The sequence below is a fragment of the Corvus hawaiiensis genome, chromosome 26 (assembly GCF_020740725.1).
Source record: "Corvus hawaiiensis isolate bCorHaw1 chromosome 26, bCorHaw1.pri.cur, whole genome shotgun sequence".
NCBI lineage: Eukaryota > Metazoa > Chordata > Aves > Passeriformes > Corvidae > Corvus > Corvus hawaiiensis.
In genome coordinates, this window is record NC_063238.1 from 45,382,752 (window position 1) to 45,398,558 (window position 15,807).

General features: G+C 68.8%; 1 protein-coding gene across 7 annotated transcripts; it reads right to left on the minus strand.

Annotated features, from left to right (window-relative positions):
• Window positions 1-392: 392 nt before the first annotated feature.
• Window positions 393-12,937, minus strand: LOC125316908 (sphingomyelin phosphodiesterase 5-like). Of its 7 annotated transcripts, none has more exons than XR_007199898.1 (8): window positions 6,568-6,875; window positions 6,413-6,485; window positions 5,218-5,358; window positions 4,794-4,883; window positions 4,395-4,458; window positions 3,552-3,697; window positions 1,041-3,100; window positions 393-523 (listed from the first exon to the last, which is right to left on the minus strand). XR_007199898.1 is itself a non-coding variant. In XM_048286319.1 (7 exons), exons 1-7 carry the CDS (start codon window positions 6,787-6,789, stop codon window positions 3,012-3,014), a joined length of 825 nt encoding a protein of 274 aa, XP_048142276.1. In that variant the 5' UTR covers window positions 6,790-6,875; the 3' UTR covers window positions 393-3,011. The 7 variants fall into 7 exon arrangements, 5 of the variants coding, with proteins under 5 accessions (XP_048142276.1, XP_048142273.1, XP_048142272.1 ...); XR_007199897.1 differs by having other exon boundaries at window positions 393-853; XM_048286319.1 differs by having other exon boundaries at window positions 393-3,100.
• Between the last annotated feature and the right edge of the window lie 2,870 nt (window positions 12,938-15,807).

Sequence of the window (15,807 nt, forward strand, 5' to 3'; positions counted from 1 at the left end):
CATCCCATAAGTCCCACAAGTCCCATCCCATCCCATCCCATGGATCCCATCCCATAAATCCCATCCCATTCCCGCCCTCATCCCATCCCATCAATCCCATCCCATTATCCTAGAAATCCCATCCCATTCCCGTCCCTGTCTCATTCCCATCCCATCCCATCAATCCCATCCCATTCCATCCCATAAATCCCACAAATCCCATCTCATCCCATGGATCCCATCCCATCAATCCCATCCCATTATCCACGAAATCCCATCCCATTCCCATTCCATCCCATCCTGTAAATCCCATAAATCCCATGCCATAAATCCCATCCCATCCCCATTCCCGATCCCGATCCCGTTCCCGATCCCGGCTGGGATCGAGTCACAAACTCAGCCCACACCAGAGATTTCCGAAATTCCGTGATAAAAGGAGCGGCCGACACCGGACACCGGAACAGCGCGCGGCTGGTGCCGGATCGGTGCCCGATCGATGCCCGATCAATGTCGGATCGGTGCCTGATCAATGCCCGATCAATGCCTGATCAATGCCCAATCAATGCCGGACCGGTGCCCGATCGATGCTTGATCAATGCTCGATCAATGCCTGATCAATGCCCAATCAATGCCGGATCGGTGCCTGATCAATGCTGGATCACTGTCCAATCAATGCCGGATTGGTGCCCGATCAATGTCCGATCAATGCCGGATTGGTGCCCAATCAATGCCGAACTGGTGCTCAATCAATACCCGATCAATGCCGGATTGGTGCCCAATCAATGCCGGATCGCTGCCCGATCAATGTCCAATCAATGCCGGATCAGTGCCCGATCAATGCTGGATCAATGCCCGATCAATGCTGGATCAGTGCCTGATCAATGCCCGCTCAATGCCAGATCGGTGCCCGATCAATGCTGGATGAATGTCCAATCAATGCCGGATCAGTGCCCGATCAATGCTGGATCAATGCCCGATCAATGCCAGATCGGTGCCCGATCAATGCTGGATGAATGTCCAATCAATGCCAGATCAGTGCCCGATCAATGCTGGATCAATACCCGATCAATGCCGGATCGGTGCCCGATCAATGCTGGATCAGTGTCCGATCAATGCTGGATCAATGCTCAATTGATGCCGGATCGGTGCCCGATCAACGCTGGATCAGTGTCCGATCAATGCCGGATCGGTGCCCGATCAATGCTGGATCAATACCCGATCAATGCTGGATCAATGCTCGATTGATGCCGGATCGGTGCCCGATCAACGCTGGATCAGTGTCCGATCAATGCCGGATCGGTGCCCGATCAATGCCGGACTGGTGTCCGATCAATGCTGGATCAATGCCCGATCAATGCCGGATCGGTGCCCGATCAATGCTGGATCAGTGTCCGATCAATGCTGGATCAATGCTCGATTGATGCCGGATCAGTGCCCGATCAATGCTGGATCAGTGTCCGATCAATACTGGATCAATGCTCGATCAATGCCGGATCGGTGCCCGATCAATGCTGGATCAATGCCCGATCAATGCCGGACTGGTGCCCGATCAATGCTGGATCAATGCCCGATCAATGCTGGATCAATGCTCGATCGATGCCGGATCAGTGCCCGATCAATACTGGATTAATGCCCGATCAATGCCGGATGGATGTCAGATCAATACCAGACTGATCCCGCCCCAGTACTGGATCAATATCGGATCAATACCGGACCAATCCGGCCCCGATTCCGGATCAATGCCACCACTGATCGTGTCCACACGGTCACCCCCCAGTGCAGTGACACTCACGGGGACGTGGCCGGAGCAGTGGCCGGAGCAGTGACCAGAGCAGTGGCCAGAGCAGTGGCCGGAGCAGTGGCCAGAGCAGTGACCAGAGCAGTGGCCAGAGCAGTGGCCAGAGCAGTGGCCGGAGCAGTGGCCGGAGCAGTGGCCAGAGCAGTGACCGGAGCAGTGGCCGGAGCAGTGGTCACACTGGGGTCAGAGCAGTGGCTGGAGCAGTGACCAGAGCAGTGGCCGGAGCAGTGGCCAAATTGGGGTCAGAGCAGTGGCCGGAGCAGTGGCTGGAGCAGTGACCGGAGCAGTGGCCGGAGCAGTGGTCACACTGGGGTCAAAGCAGTGGCCGGAGCAGTGGCTGAAGCAGTGACCAGAGCAGTGGTCACACTTGGGTCAGAGCAGTGGCTGAAGCAGTGGCCGGAGCAGTGGCTGAAGCAGTGACCAGAGCAGTGGTCACACTGGGGTCAGAGCTGTGGCTGGAGCAGTGGCCGGAGTAGTGGCCAGAGCAGTGGCTGAAGCAGTGGCCGGAGCAGTGGTCACACTGGGGTCAGAGCAGTGGCCGGAGCAGTGGTCATATACTGGGGTCAGAGCTGTGGCTGGAGCAGTGGCCGGAGCAGTGGCCAGAGCAATGGTCACACTGGGGTCAGAGCTGTGGCCGGAGCAGTGGCCGGAGGAGTGGTCATATACTGGGGTCAGAGCCGTGGCCAGAGCAGTGGCCAGAGCAGTTGCCGGAGCAGTGGCCGGAGCAGTGGCCAGAGCAATGGCCACATCAGGGTCAGAGCTGTGGCCGGAGCTGTGTCCAGCACCGTGTCCAGAGCCGTGGCCGGAGCAGTGGCCGTGATGGGGTCAGAGCTGTGTCCAGTGCCGTGTCCAGTGCTGTGTCCAGAGCCGTGGCCGGAGCAGTGGCCGTGATGGGGTCAGAGCTGTGTCCAGTGCCGTGTCCAGTGCCGTGTCCAGAGCCGTGGCCGGAGCAGTGGCCGTGATGGGGTCAGAGCTGTGGCCGGAGCTGTGTCCAGTGCCGTGTCCAGAGCCGTGTCCAGAGCCGTGGCCGGAGCAGTGGCCGTGATGGGGTCAGAGCTGTGGCCGGAGCTGTGTCCAGTGCCGTGTCCAGAGCCGTGGCCGGAGCAGTGGCCACGATGGGGTCAGAGCTGTGGCCGGAGCTGTGTCCAGCGCCGTGTCCAGAGCCGTGGCCGGAGCAGTGGTCACACTGGGGTCAGAGCCGTGGCCGGCGCCGTGGCCGTGCCGGGGTCAGAGGTCAGCGGGCCCCAGGCGCAGCCGCAGGGCCACGGGCAGGTGGTCGGAGAGCGTGGCCAGCTGGGTGATGACCGAGAGCCCGGTGACCTCCTGAGGGGACAGCGGGGTCAGGGCAGGGTCCCAGGGGTCACTCGGGGTCGCTCAGGGTCCCAAGGGGTCACTCGGGGTCCCGGGGGTCACTCGGGGTCACTCAGGGTCCCAAGGGTCACTCTGGGGGTCCCAGCGGTCACTCTGGGGTCCTGGGGTCACTCTGGGTGCCAGGGTCACTCAGGGTCCCAGGGGTCACTCTGGGGGTCCCAGGGGTCACTCAGGGGTCACTCTGGGGGTCTCCCCGTGGTCACTCTGGGGTCACTCAGGGTCCCCGTGGTCACTCTGGGGTCACTCTGGGGTCCCATGGTCACTCTGGGGTCACTCTGGGGTCTCGGGGGTCTCTGGGGGTCCCGTGGTCACTCAGGGGTCACTCCGGGGGTCTCCCCGTGGTCACTCTGGGGCCCCGTGGTCACTCAGGGGTCACTCCGGGGGTCTCCCCGTGGTCACTCACGGTGGCCAGCGCGGGGGTCCCTCCGCAGCAGTGTCCGGTCCACGCGCCGGCCCTGCCACGGCCGCGGCGCCGCCGGGTCCGGAGCTCCGCAGGACAGGATGGGAGCGGCCAGGAACTGCTCCCGGCCCCGGGGCTGCGACAGCGTCCTGAGGGGACAGGGACAGAGGGACAGAGGGACAGGGGACAGAGGGACAGAGGGACAGAGGGACAGAGGGACAGAGGGACAGGGGACAGGGGGACAGAGGGACAGGGGGACAGAGGGACAGAGGGGACAGAGGGACAGAGGGACGGGGGACAGGGGACAGGGGGGACAGAGGGACAGAGGGGAGAGGGACAGAGGGACAGGGGGACAGAGGGACAGAGGGACAGAGGGACAGGGGACAGAAGGACAGGGGGATAGGGGGACAGAGGGACAGAGGGGAGAGGGACAGGGGGACAGAGGGACAGGGGGACAGAGGGACAGAGGGGACAGAGGGACAGAGGGACGGGGGGACAGGGGACAGAGGGACAGAGGGACAGAGGGACAGGGGAGAGGGACAGAGGGACAGGGGACAGAGGGACAGAGGGACAGGGGACAGAGGACAGGGGGCAGAGGGACAGAAGGACAGGGGGACACGGGGACATGGGGACATGGTGTCACAGAGACAGGGGACAGAGGGGGCAGAGGGGAGAGGGGACGGGACAGAGGGACACAGGGGCACGGGGACACGGAGATACTGAGCTGTGCTGGCACAGGGACACGGTGGCACAGGGACACGGTGGCACAGGCATGGAGGACCCTCCCCCTCCCACCCTGTGCCCCCCCCCCAGTGTCCCCAGTGTCCCCCGTGTCCCCAGTGTCACCTCTTCATGTTCTCAGGGGTGGACACGGCCTCCTCGTAGATCTTGAGGCAGTCGAGCAGCGTCCCTGGGGACAGCAGGGGACAGGAGGGGACAGGGAGGGGACAGGGAGTGAGCGGGACCCCGGACACGGGGAGGGGACAGGAGGGGACAGGGAGGGGACAGGGAGTGAGCGGGACCCCGGCCGCGGGGAGGGGACAGGGAGGGGACAGGAGGGGACAGGGAGGGGACAGGGAGGGGACAGTGCGTTCCCCAGGCACGGGTAACAGTGGGTCCCCCGGGCAGAGGTGACAATGGGGTCCCCGGGCAGAGGTGACAATGGGGTCCTCGGGGAGGTGACAGCGGGGACTCTGGGCAGGGGTGACAGCGGGGACCCCGGGGGGGTGACAGCGGTGTCCCCACCGATGGCCCAGGGCTGGTCCTGGCCGGGGTCGCAGCGTGCGGGGTCCCAGAACTCCTTGAACAGGGGGTGCTGCTGGTTCTGGGCGTCACCTGCCGAGGACACGGCGCTGCTGTCACCCCCCGTGTCCCCCCGTGTCCCCCCCCGGGCTCCCACGTCCCCCCGATGTCCCCCACCTCTCTCCCCCCCTGTCCCCTCCGTCCCCCACCCCATTCCCCTCAGTGTCCCCCACCCACGACCCCCCACCCCCTCTGCCCCCCCAATGTCCCCACCACGTCCCTCCAGTCCCGCCGTGTCCCCCAATGTCCCCCCCGTGTGTCCCCAACCCACGACCCCCCATGTCCCCCTGCCCTGTCCCCTCGTGTCCCACGCCTCTGTCCCCCTCGCCCCGCCCCCGTGTCCCCCCGTGTCCCCCCCTGTCCCCACCCCGGGAGCAGTTGTCGAAGTTGAGGTCCCCGCAGAGGACATCGAAGGCCACCAGGTCCTCCGGCTGCTCGTGCTCCCGCCGGAACTCCCAGAGCCAGCGGAGCACCAGGGACAGCTGCACGTCACGGATGGTGGCATCGGCTGCGACACGGGGACACCGGGCATGGGGACACGGGGCACGGGGCACGGGGACACGGGGATGGGGACATGGGGACAGCTGTGGGCACAGGGATGGGGACACCGGGCATGGGGACACGGGGCACGGGGCACGGGGACACGGGGATGGGGCACGGGGCGTGGGGACACGGGGATGGGGACACGGGGCACGGGGCGTGGGGACACGGGGATGGGGACACGGGGATGGAGACATAGGGATGGGGACATGGGGACAGCTATGGGCACAGGGATGGGGACACGGGGCATGGGGATGGGGACACGGGGATGGGGACACGGGGCATAGGGCACAGGGCGTGGGGACACGGGGATGGGGACACGGGGATGGGGACACGGGGCATGGGGATGGGGACACGGGGATGGGGACACGGGGCATAGGGCACAGGGCGTGGGGACACGGGGATGGGGACACGGGGCATGGGGACAGCTATGGGCACAGGGATGGGGACACGGGGCATGGGGACACGGGGATGGGGACACGGGGCATGGGGCACAGGGCGTGGGGACACGGGGATGGGGACACGGGGCATGGGGACAGCTACGGGCACAGGGATGGGGACACGGGGGGATGGGGACACGGGGATGGGGACATGGGGATGGGGACAGCTATGGGCACAGGGATGGGGACACGAGGACACACAGGGGCCATATGGACATGGGGGGACATGGGGACACAGAAGGACAGACACGGGGACATCGGGGGACAGAGACACACGGACAGATGGACACGGGGACACACGGACACAGGGGGACACGGTGGGACACAGACGCACGGGCACAGGGGGGCATGGACACGGGGACACGGAGACATGGGGACAGATGGACACAGGGACCTGAGGACACGGGGACAGATGGACACAGGGACACACGGGCACAGGGGGACACGGGGACACACGGGCACAGGGGGACAAGGACACCCGGACACAGCCGGACAAGACCACACTGACCACACTGACCCAACACCCCCAGGCCCTCCCCTCCCCCCGGTGTCCCCCCACGCCGTCACCGCGTCCCCACTCACCCGCGGGCGCCTGCAGGTGGGTGCAGCCCAGGTAGCCCACGACGCGCTGACCCCGCCCCATCCCCAACAGCACCTGGGGGGGAGGGAGACACCACCCATGTGTCACCTGGGCCGGTCCCCGTCACCCCCCCGGCCCCCCCGGGGTGTCCCCTCACCTGTGCCACCAGCAGCCCCTTGTTGGCCAGCGCGTCCTCGCGGGCGGCGTTGGGGAAGGGGTGGAAGCGGGCGGCCAGCGGCCGGAAGCGGCTGGCCAGCACCAGGCCACTGCCCAGCACCCGCAGCTGCCCGCAGCGCAGCCCCCCCGGGCCCACCCCCCACAGCACGTGCGGGAAGCGGCGGCCGAGCCGCCGGCGCAGGATGGTGGCCGCGGGTGGCATCGAACACCTCCTGCAGGCACATGAAGTCGGTGTCCGGCGGGATGCGGGTGGTCAGCACCGAGGGCATCGGGTTGGCCAGCGGGACCGGCCGCTCCGGCCCCAGGGTGGCCGCCGGTGAGGGAGCGGCTCCCGGGGCTGCGTTGGTCATCGGCACCGCCAGCGTCGGCACCGAGTCAACCGCTGGCCGCGGGTTGGCCACCGGCGTTGGGTTGGCCATCGCCATCTCCGGCCACGGCATGGTGCTAGCCACCGGTGCCGACGGACTGGCCGCCGTCCACGGATCCCCCCCGGGCGCCCCCGGCCCTGACCCGCTGCCCGGCTGCCCCCAGGCCACGGTGCTGAGCGTGCCCCCGTAGCCCCCTCCATCTCCCCGCTGCGGCTCCAGCAGCCCATCGCGGTGTCCGGAGCCTTCGGCCGGCGCTCCCGGCGCCAGCCGCTGACCGATGACCATGGCGCGCCAGCGGGTGCTGCCCAGGTTGCTGAAGCGGGCCAGGCCGCTGGGCATCAGGCACAGGTTGGCGGTCAGGAAGGTGAAGCTGCGGGGCCGCCGCGGGTCCCAGGGCTCCGGCGTGGCCGCGGCGGCCGCGTGCTGGTGGACGAAGGGCCGGCGCTTGGCCTGCACCGGCAGCCACAGCAGCAGCCCCAGGAGGGAGAGCGGCAGCGCCAGCACCAGCGCCAGCACCAGGACCGGGGCCACCAGCACCCGTGCGCCCAGCCCGAGGCAGCGCCCGGCCCGGTGCCGCCGCCAGCGCGCCCGCTGGGCCGTGGTGGGCTGCAGGGCCAGCAGCCGGTCCAGCGCCCAGTAGCCGGGGATCAGCAGCGCCTCGGCCACCGCGGCCACCGCAGCCAGGGCCCCGTTGGGGAAAGGGGTGTCCGGCAGAGTGGACGGGGGTGGCCACGACATCGGGGCGTCCTGGTCCGGTTCGGAGGCTCCGGCGCAGTTGGCACAACCTGCGGGAAGAGACCCCGGTGAGTGGCCGGTGGCCAGGGGGGGACTCCGGCCATGTCCCGGTCACCGGGAGAATGTCCCGGGATGGAGCAGGACCCTCTGTGCCCCGCGTGCCACCGTGGGAAAATCGGGAGTGGGACCCCCTGGTCACTGTGGGAAACTCCTGTGGCCAGAGTGAGACCCCCCCCCCCTTCCCCCCCAGTCCTGGCCACCACCCCCGCCACGTCCCAAGCCCCGTGGGAAACTCACGTGGCCGGAGCAGGACCCCTCCCGCCCCATCCCGGCCACCGTGGGAAACTCCCGCGGCCCGGAGCTGACCCTCCCCCGCGGCCGGAGCTGACCCTCCCCCGCGGCCCGGAGCTGACCCTCCCCCGCGGCCCGGAGCTGACCCTCCCCCGCGGCCGGAGCTGACCCTCCCCCGCGGCCCGGAGCTGACCCCACCCCGCGGCCGGAGCTGACCCCACCCCGCGGCCGGAGCTGACCCCACCCCGCGGCCGGAGCTGACCCTCCCCCGCGGCCCGGAGCTGACCCTCCCCCGCGGCCCGGAGCTGACCCCACCCCGCGGCCGGAGCTGACCCTCCCCCGCGGCCGGAGCTGACCCTCCCCCGCGTCCCAGCTGCCACCGTGGGAACGTCCAGGGACCGTCCCCTCGTCCCGGGGCCGCAGCGGGAGCCGGGAACGGGGGCGACGGGCACGGGACCCCCCCGCCCGGTGTCCCTGCAGGGTCCCCACAGGGTCCCCGGGACCCCCGAGGTCACCTCAGGTGGGTCCAGCCGGGGGGAGCCCCCGAGCCGGGACCCCGAAGGTGCTGCCGGTCCCTTCCTTCCTGCCCGGTGGCCCCGGTGACGCCGGCGGTGGCCACTCGCGCCCCCTGACCCGCCCCCGCCCGCAGCTGCCCCCTCACCTGGCCCCGGCCTCGGGGGGGTCCGGGGCCACCGGGACTCGGGACAGGCTGAGACCGGCCAGGTGAGGCCCGGCCCCTGCCGTTGTCCAGGTGAGTTTTGGCCCCTGAGTCCGGCCAGGTGAGTCCCGGCCGGCCGGTCTGGCCCGACAGGTTCCCGGCAGCTCCGAGCCCCGCGGCCACGGCAGGGCCGGACACGGCACGTGGCCGGTGACACCTCACCTGGGCCAGTCACACCTCACCTGGGCCAGTCACACCTCACCGGGGCCAGTCACACCTCACCCGGGCCAGTGACCCCTCACCCGGGCCAGTGACACCTCACCCGGGCCAGTCACACCTCACCCGGACCAGTGACACCTCACCCGGGCCAGTGACCCCTCACCCGGGCCAGTGACCCCTCACCCGGGCCAGTCACACCTCACCCGGGCCAGTGACCCCTCACCCGGGCCAGTGACACCTCACCCGGGCCAGTCACACCTCACCTGGGCCAGTCACACCTCACCCGGGCCAGTCACACCTCACATGGGCCAGTCACACCTCACATGGGCCAGTCACTCCTGCCTGACTCCACAGCTGCCCCACTCCCAGTGTGGGATGGTGCCGGACACTGGGGGCACTGGGAGGCACTGGGGATACTGGAGTCACTGGGAATTCTGGGGACACTGGGGATACTGGAGTTACTGGGGATACTGGAGTCGCTGGAGTTACTGGGAGTGCTGTGAGCACTGGGGTTACTGGGAGCACTGGGACACTGGGGACAGTGGGGACTCTGGGGTCACTGGAGTTGCTGGGGACACTGGGGATACTGGGGACACTGGGGATGATGGGGACACTGGGAATGCTGGGGACACTGGGGATACTGGGGGCACTGGGAATACTGGAAGTGGGGGACACTGGGGGTTACTGGGGATGAGGGCAATACCGAGGGCACTGGGGCTACTGGGGACACTGGGGACACCCCTGGGGGTCCCTCCCCTCCCGGCTCGCCCCTTGTCCCCGCGGTGGCGCGGGCGGCAGGGCTGGCACGTGCCACAGGTGACTCAGGCCGGGTGTGGCCCCGACACCCACGGGGGCCGAATTTGTGTCACCGGAGCCCGCGGGGACCGGACCCAGGACGGGGTCCCAGTGTCCCCCAGTGCCCACCCAGAGGGGTCAGTGCCAGTGTCCGCAGCGCCCACCCAGAGGGGCCAGTGCCAGTGTCACCCACTGTCACCCAGAGGGGTCAGTGCCAGTGTCCACCACTGGCACCCAGTGCCCACCCAGAGGGGTCAGTGCCACTGTCACCCAGTGCCCACCCAGAGGGGTCAGTGCCAGTGTCCACCACTGACCCCAGTGCCCACCCAGAGGGGTCAGTGCCAGTGTCCCGCAGTGCCCACCTGCTGAGGTCAGTACCAATGTCCCCAGTGTCCCCTAGTGCCCACCCAGAGGGGTCAATGCCAGTGTCCACCACTGTCACCCAGTGCCCACCCAGGGGTCAGTGTCAGTGTCCCCAGTGTCACCCAGTGCCCACCCAGGGGTCAGTGCCAGTGTCCACCACTGTCACCCAGTGCCCACCCAGAGGTGTCAGTGCTGGGGTCCCAGTGTCCCCCAGTGCCCACACAGAGGGGTCAGTGTCAGTGCCAGTGTCACCCAGTGCCCACCCAGAGGGGTCAGTGTCCCCAGTGTCACCCAGTGCCCACCCAGAGGGGTCAGTGCCAGTGTCCCCCAGTGCCCACTCATCAACCCAGTGGTGCCACCGGGCTCTGTCCCCGTACAGGGGGTGGCAGCACAGGGCCCGTGCTGGCCCGGTGGCACTGCCATTGTCCCCGCGGTGCCGGCCCGGTGGCACCGCCATTGTCCCCGCGGTGCTGGCAGTGACATCGCCATTGTCCCCGCGGTGCCGACCCGGTGGCACCGCCATTGTCCCCGCGGTGCCGGCCCGGTGGCACTGCCATTGTCCCCGCGGTGCTGGCCCGGTGGCACCGCCATTGTCCCCGCGGTGCTGGCAGTGACATCGCCATTGTCCCCGCAGTGCTGGCCCGGTGGCACTGCCATTGTCCCCGCGGTGCTGGCCCGGTGGCACCGCCATTGTCCCCGCGGTGCCGGCCCGGTGGCACTGCCATTGTCCCCGCAGTGCTGGCCCGGTGGCACTGCCATTGTCCCCGCGGTGCTGGCAGTGGCACCGCCATTGTCCCCGCGGTGCCGACCCGGTGGCACTGCCATTGTCCCCGCGGTGCTGGCAGTGGCACCGCCATTGTCCCCGCGGTGCCGACCCGGTGGCACTGCCATTGTCCCCGCGGTGCTGGCAGTGGCACCGCCATTGTCCCCGCGGTGCCGACCCGGTGGCACTGCCATTGTCCCCGCAGTGCCGGCCCGGTGGCACTGCCATTGTCCCCGCGGTGCTGGCAGTGGCACCGCCATTGTCCCCGCGGTGCCGACCCGGTGGCACTGCCATTGTCCCCGCGGTGCTGGCAGTGACACCGCCATTGTCCCTGCGGGGCCCTGGCGCCGGCTTGTCCCGGGTGTGGCCACCAAGCCCTCCCTGGTGTGGCCTTCGCGGTGGCCGCGGTGGCCGGGGGGGACGAGTGGCGCCGCTGCCCGCTGGCCCGCGGGCTGGGCAGCGCCCGGGCCACCCGTGCCAGCTCCGAGCCCGTCCCAGCTCCCTGCCAGCGCCACCTGGCACCGCCGTCACCTCCCGGCCACTCCCTCACCTCCGCACGCCACCATGGCCACCTCCACCTGCCCGGGGTGGCCGCCGCCGCCGCCGCCGCCGCCCGCTCATGGCCGGGGGCCACCGCTCGCCCCCGGGCCCCTGGGCCGCCGCTGCCACCGGGAGGCCACAGGTGACAAACAAACATCCGCCGGCCGCGGGGTCACTCCGGCGCCGCCCGGCCGCGTTCCTGTCGCGCTGCGTGGCCGCTGCCACCCCCGGACACGGCGCCGCAGCCCCCCCCGCGTGCCACCGGGCCAGCACCCCATGGTGGCCACCGAGCCGCCGGCGCAGGTTGCCCGGAGGTATCGCCTGACCGGTTCTCCCGGTAGCCCCGAGGAGGGGGGGGGGGGGGGGGGGGGGGGGGGCTGTGGTGGCACAGGAGTGGCCGCCGTGGCCGTGGCACGTCCGGCACCGCGGTGGCACCCGCGGGACCCCCCTCGCTTGGCCCACGCCAGGGGGGTCCGCGACCCCCCTCACCTGCCCAGGTGTCGCCACCGGCGGGGGGGGGGGGGGGTGACACTGCCGGGGGTGTCCCCGAGCTGTCCCTGTCCCTTTCCCCCCCCTCCGCTTCCCTTTTCCCACCGCGGCCCCACGGGTGGGGGGAGGGGTCCGTGTGTCCCCCCCCCCCGCACCCCCAAAGCCCGCACACCTCGGCGAGTGTCACCCGCTGTCACCTCCCGCCATTTCTGCCACCCCCCCGCCCGCTGAGCCCCCACCCGGGGCAGGGGGTGACAGGGAAGGTGACGGGGAAGGTGACAAAGAAGGGGACACCCCCTGACCCCCCCCTCCCCGGACCCCCCAAGTGACCTCGCTGGGGATCCTCGGAGCCGTTGCCGCCTCCAGAAGCGAAAGGAAAAGCGCGGCCAGAAACGAAAGGAAAAGCGCCGCAACCGCCCCCAGTACGGCCGTGACCCCGAACTGGGCAGACTGGGGGGCGGGGGACACCGAGGGGACACCGAGGGGACACAGAGCCGGGGGGGCAGCGGCTCCCGAGGCCCGCCCAGTGCTGTCCCCGCTGCTTGTCCCGGGGTCACCTGGGCCGGGCGAAGGGAGGGAAACCCTGGGGGGACGCGGGAGGAGAGGGAGGGTCGTGCCAGGGACCGTGCCAGGTGTCCTGCCAGGTGTCACAGGTGCCAGGTGTCCTGCCAGGTGTCCTGCCAGGTGTCAGGTGTCCTGCCAGGTGTCACAGGTGCCAGGTGTCCTGCCAGGTGCCAGCCCAGGTGCTGTGACACTCGCCCGCCCCCAGGCCCCCCCCGCCAGTGGAGAGGGAGGAGAACCCCGAGTGGACGTTGGGGTTGAGGCAGGAAGGGATCAGGGACGGAACCCAAATAAACGCCGGGGTAATGACGGTCACTGTCACCGTCATCGTCACCATCGTCATCGTCACCATCGTTATCAATGTCATCAATGTCACCATCGTCACCATCGTCATTGTCATCGTCACCATCGTCACCGCAAATAAACATCAAAGATCAACCCCAAAACAGCCAAGAAGGGGCGGTCGGACCCCAAACTGCCACCCCTGGGTTCTCCATCGCTCCGGCTGCTCCGTGTCCCATCCCAGTGTCCCTCCCAATGTCCCACCATCCCAATGTCCATCCCTGTCCCATCCCAATGTCCATCCCTGTCCCACCATCCCAATGTCCCACCATCCCAATGTCCCACCATCCCAATGTCCATCCCAATGTCCCACCATCCCAATGTCCGTCCATCCCAATGTCCCACCATCCCAATGTCCCACCATCCCAATGACCCACCATCCCAATGACCCTCCGTGTCCCATCCCAGTGTCCATCCCTGTCCCACTATCCCAGTGTCCATCCCTGTCCCACCATCCCAGTGTCCATGTGTCCCACCATCCCAATGTCCATCCCTGTCCCATCCCAATGTCCATCCATCCCAATGTCCATCCATCCCAATGTCCCACCATCCCAATGTCCATCCCTGTCCCATCCCAATGTCCATCCCTGTCTCACCATCCCAATGTCCATCCATGTCCCACCATCCCTCCACCTCCTCACATCCATCAATGTCCTCCGCACCCCAACACCTCCTCTGTGTCCAGGGAGCTCACAGGTGTCCAGAGGGGGACACACACTGGTGTCCAGGGCGGGTCTCAGATGTCCAGGGCGGTCCCAGGGGTCCAGGGGGGATCCACGTGTCCAGGGGGGCTCCAGGTAGGTTCCAGGTGTCCAGGGAGGAACTCAGGTGCCCAGGGGGGCCCCAGGTGTCCAGGAGGGTCCCAGGTGTCCGGGTAGAGGACAGCAGCGTCCGGGGGGGTCCCAGGTGTCCAGGGGGGGACAGCAGCGTCCGGGGGGGTCCCAGGTGTCCGGGGGGGGGGGTGACAACAGTGTCCAGGGCGGGTCCCAGGTGTCCAGGAGGGTCCACGTGTCCGAGGGGGGGGGGGTGACAACAGTGTCCAGGGCGGGTCCCAGGTGTCCAGGGGGGTCCACGTGTCCGAGGGGGGGGGGTGACAACAGTGTCCAGGGCGGTCCCAGGTGTCCAGGGGGGTCCACGTGTCCGAGGGGGGGGGGGTGACAGCAGTGTCCAGGGAGGTCCCAGGCGTCCAGGGGGGTCCCAGATGTCCAGGGGGTTCCCAGGTGTCCATGCAGAGGACAGCGGAGTCCAGGGGGGGTCCCAGGTGTCCAGGGGGGTCCCAGGTGTCCGGGGGGGTCCCAGGTGTCCGGGGGGGCCCCAGGGGGGTCCCAGGTGTCCATGCAGAGGACAGCAGTGCCCAGGGGGGTCCCAGATGTCCAGGGGGGTCCCAGGTGTCCGGGGAGAGGACAGCGGTGTCCAGGGGGGTCCCAGGTGTCCGGGGGGGGTCCCAGGGGGGTCCCAGATGTCCAGGGGGGGTCCCAGGTGTCCATGCAGAGGACAGCAGAGTCCAGGGGGGTCCCAGGTGTCCGGGGGGGTCCCAGGGGGGTCCCACGTGTCCAGGGGGGGACAGAGGTGCCCAGGGGGGTCCCAGGGGGGTCCCAGGGGGGTCCCAGGGGGGAGGGCACAGCCACCCTCTGGGTCTTTATGGGGCAGGGGGGGCTCTCAGGGGCCCAGGGCCCTCTATGGGGCGGGGGGGGCCCAAAGTGGAGGTGAAGGTGGAGCCCCCCCTGTCCCCCCCCCGCCCGCAGGAATTTGTCACCTCGCGGGGACACTTTGTCACCGCGGCCACGACAAAGTGGAGCCGTGTCCGGGGACAGCTGCCAGACCCCCCCCCCCCGCCCCCCGCCCCACAGCGGCCCCACAGCGGCCCCACAGCGCCACGAGAGGGGCGAGATAACGCCCCCCCCCCCCGCCCCCCGCCGTGTCCCGATATAGAAGCGACAGGGACGGGCTGTCAGCACCCCCCGGTGTGGGGACATTGGCCAGGGACCCCCCCGGGCCTGCCCCATAGAGCCCCCGAAATGAGGGGCACCCCTGTCCCTGCCCCATAGAGCCCCCGAAATGAGGGACCCCCCCGGGCCTGCCCCATAGAGCCCCCGAAATGAGGGGCACCCCTGTCCCTGCCCCATAGAGCCCCCGAAATGAGGGACCCCCCCGGGCCTGCCCCATAGAGCCCCCGAAATGAGGGGCACCCCTGTCCCTGCCCCATAGAGCCCCCGAAATGAGGGGCACCCCCGGGCCTGCCCCATAGAGCCCCCGAAATGAGGGGCACCCCTGTCCCTGCCCCATAGAGCCCCCGAAATGAGGGGCACCCCTGTCCCTGCCCCATAGAGCCCCCGAAATGAGGGACCCCCCCGGGCCTGCCCCATAGAGCCCCCGAAATGAGGGGCACCCCCGGGCCTGCCCCATAGAGCCCCCGAAATGAGGGACCCCCCCATCCCTGCCCCATGGAGCCCCCGAAATGAGGGACCCCCCCATCCCTGCCCCATAGAGCCCCCGAAATGAGGGACCCCCCCATCCCTGCCCCATGGAGCCCCCTAAATGAGGGCCCTGCCCCATAGAATCCCCTAAATGAGGGGCACCCCATCCCTGCCCCACATATGCCCCACAAATAAGGGGTTCCTTTGTTCCTGCCCCATTGAACCCCCCCTGCTCTGCCCCACAGCCAGCCAACCCCAAATGGGACCCCCCCTGCTCTGCCCCATAGAAACCCCCCCAAATAGGACCCCAGACCACCCCCAGGGTACCCCGCCCTTACTCTGCCCCACAGCTCACGCTATGGGGCGAACACGGAGGGGCTCTGACCCCTCAGCCCCACGGAGACGCCACGGGGCGGGGGGGGAAGGGGGGAGCCGCCCCCTCCCCTTCCTTTATCAGCCCCCTCCCCACCCCCCCATTGCTCCTCCCCCCGCCCCCTCCCCCCACAGCGCCCTATAAAAGCTGTGGGGCCGCGGGGCTGCCGAAGGTGCTGCTGTGGGGCACAGACAGAGGGTGGGGGTGGTTGTGGGGCACAGGGTGGGCTGTGGGTCCCACAGGGGGGTCTATGGGGTGCATGGGGGTCTATGGGGCACAGGGTGGGCTGTGGGTCACTCAGGGGGG

What these genes read in the sequence shown, in the direction of transcription:
- LOC125316908 (XM_048286315.1), bottom strand. An exon ending in AGGGGCTGCTGGTGGCACAG is followed by an intron (nt 6,486 to 6,567) that starts GTGAGGGGACAC and finishes CCTCCCCCCCAG; the next exon opens with GTGCTGTTGGGGATGGGGCG.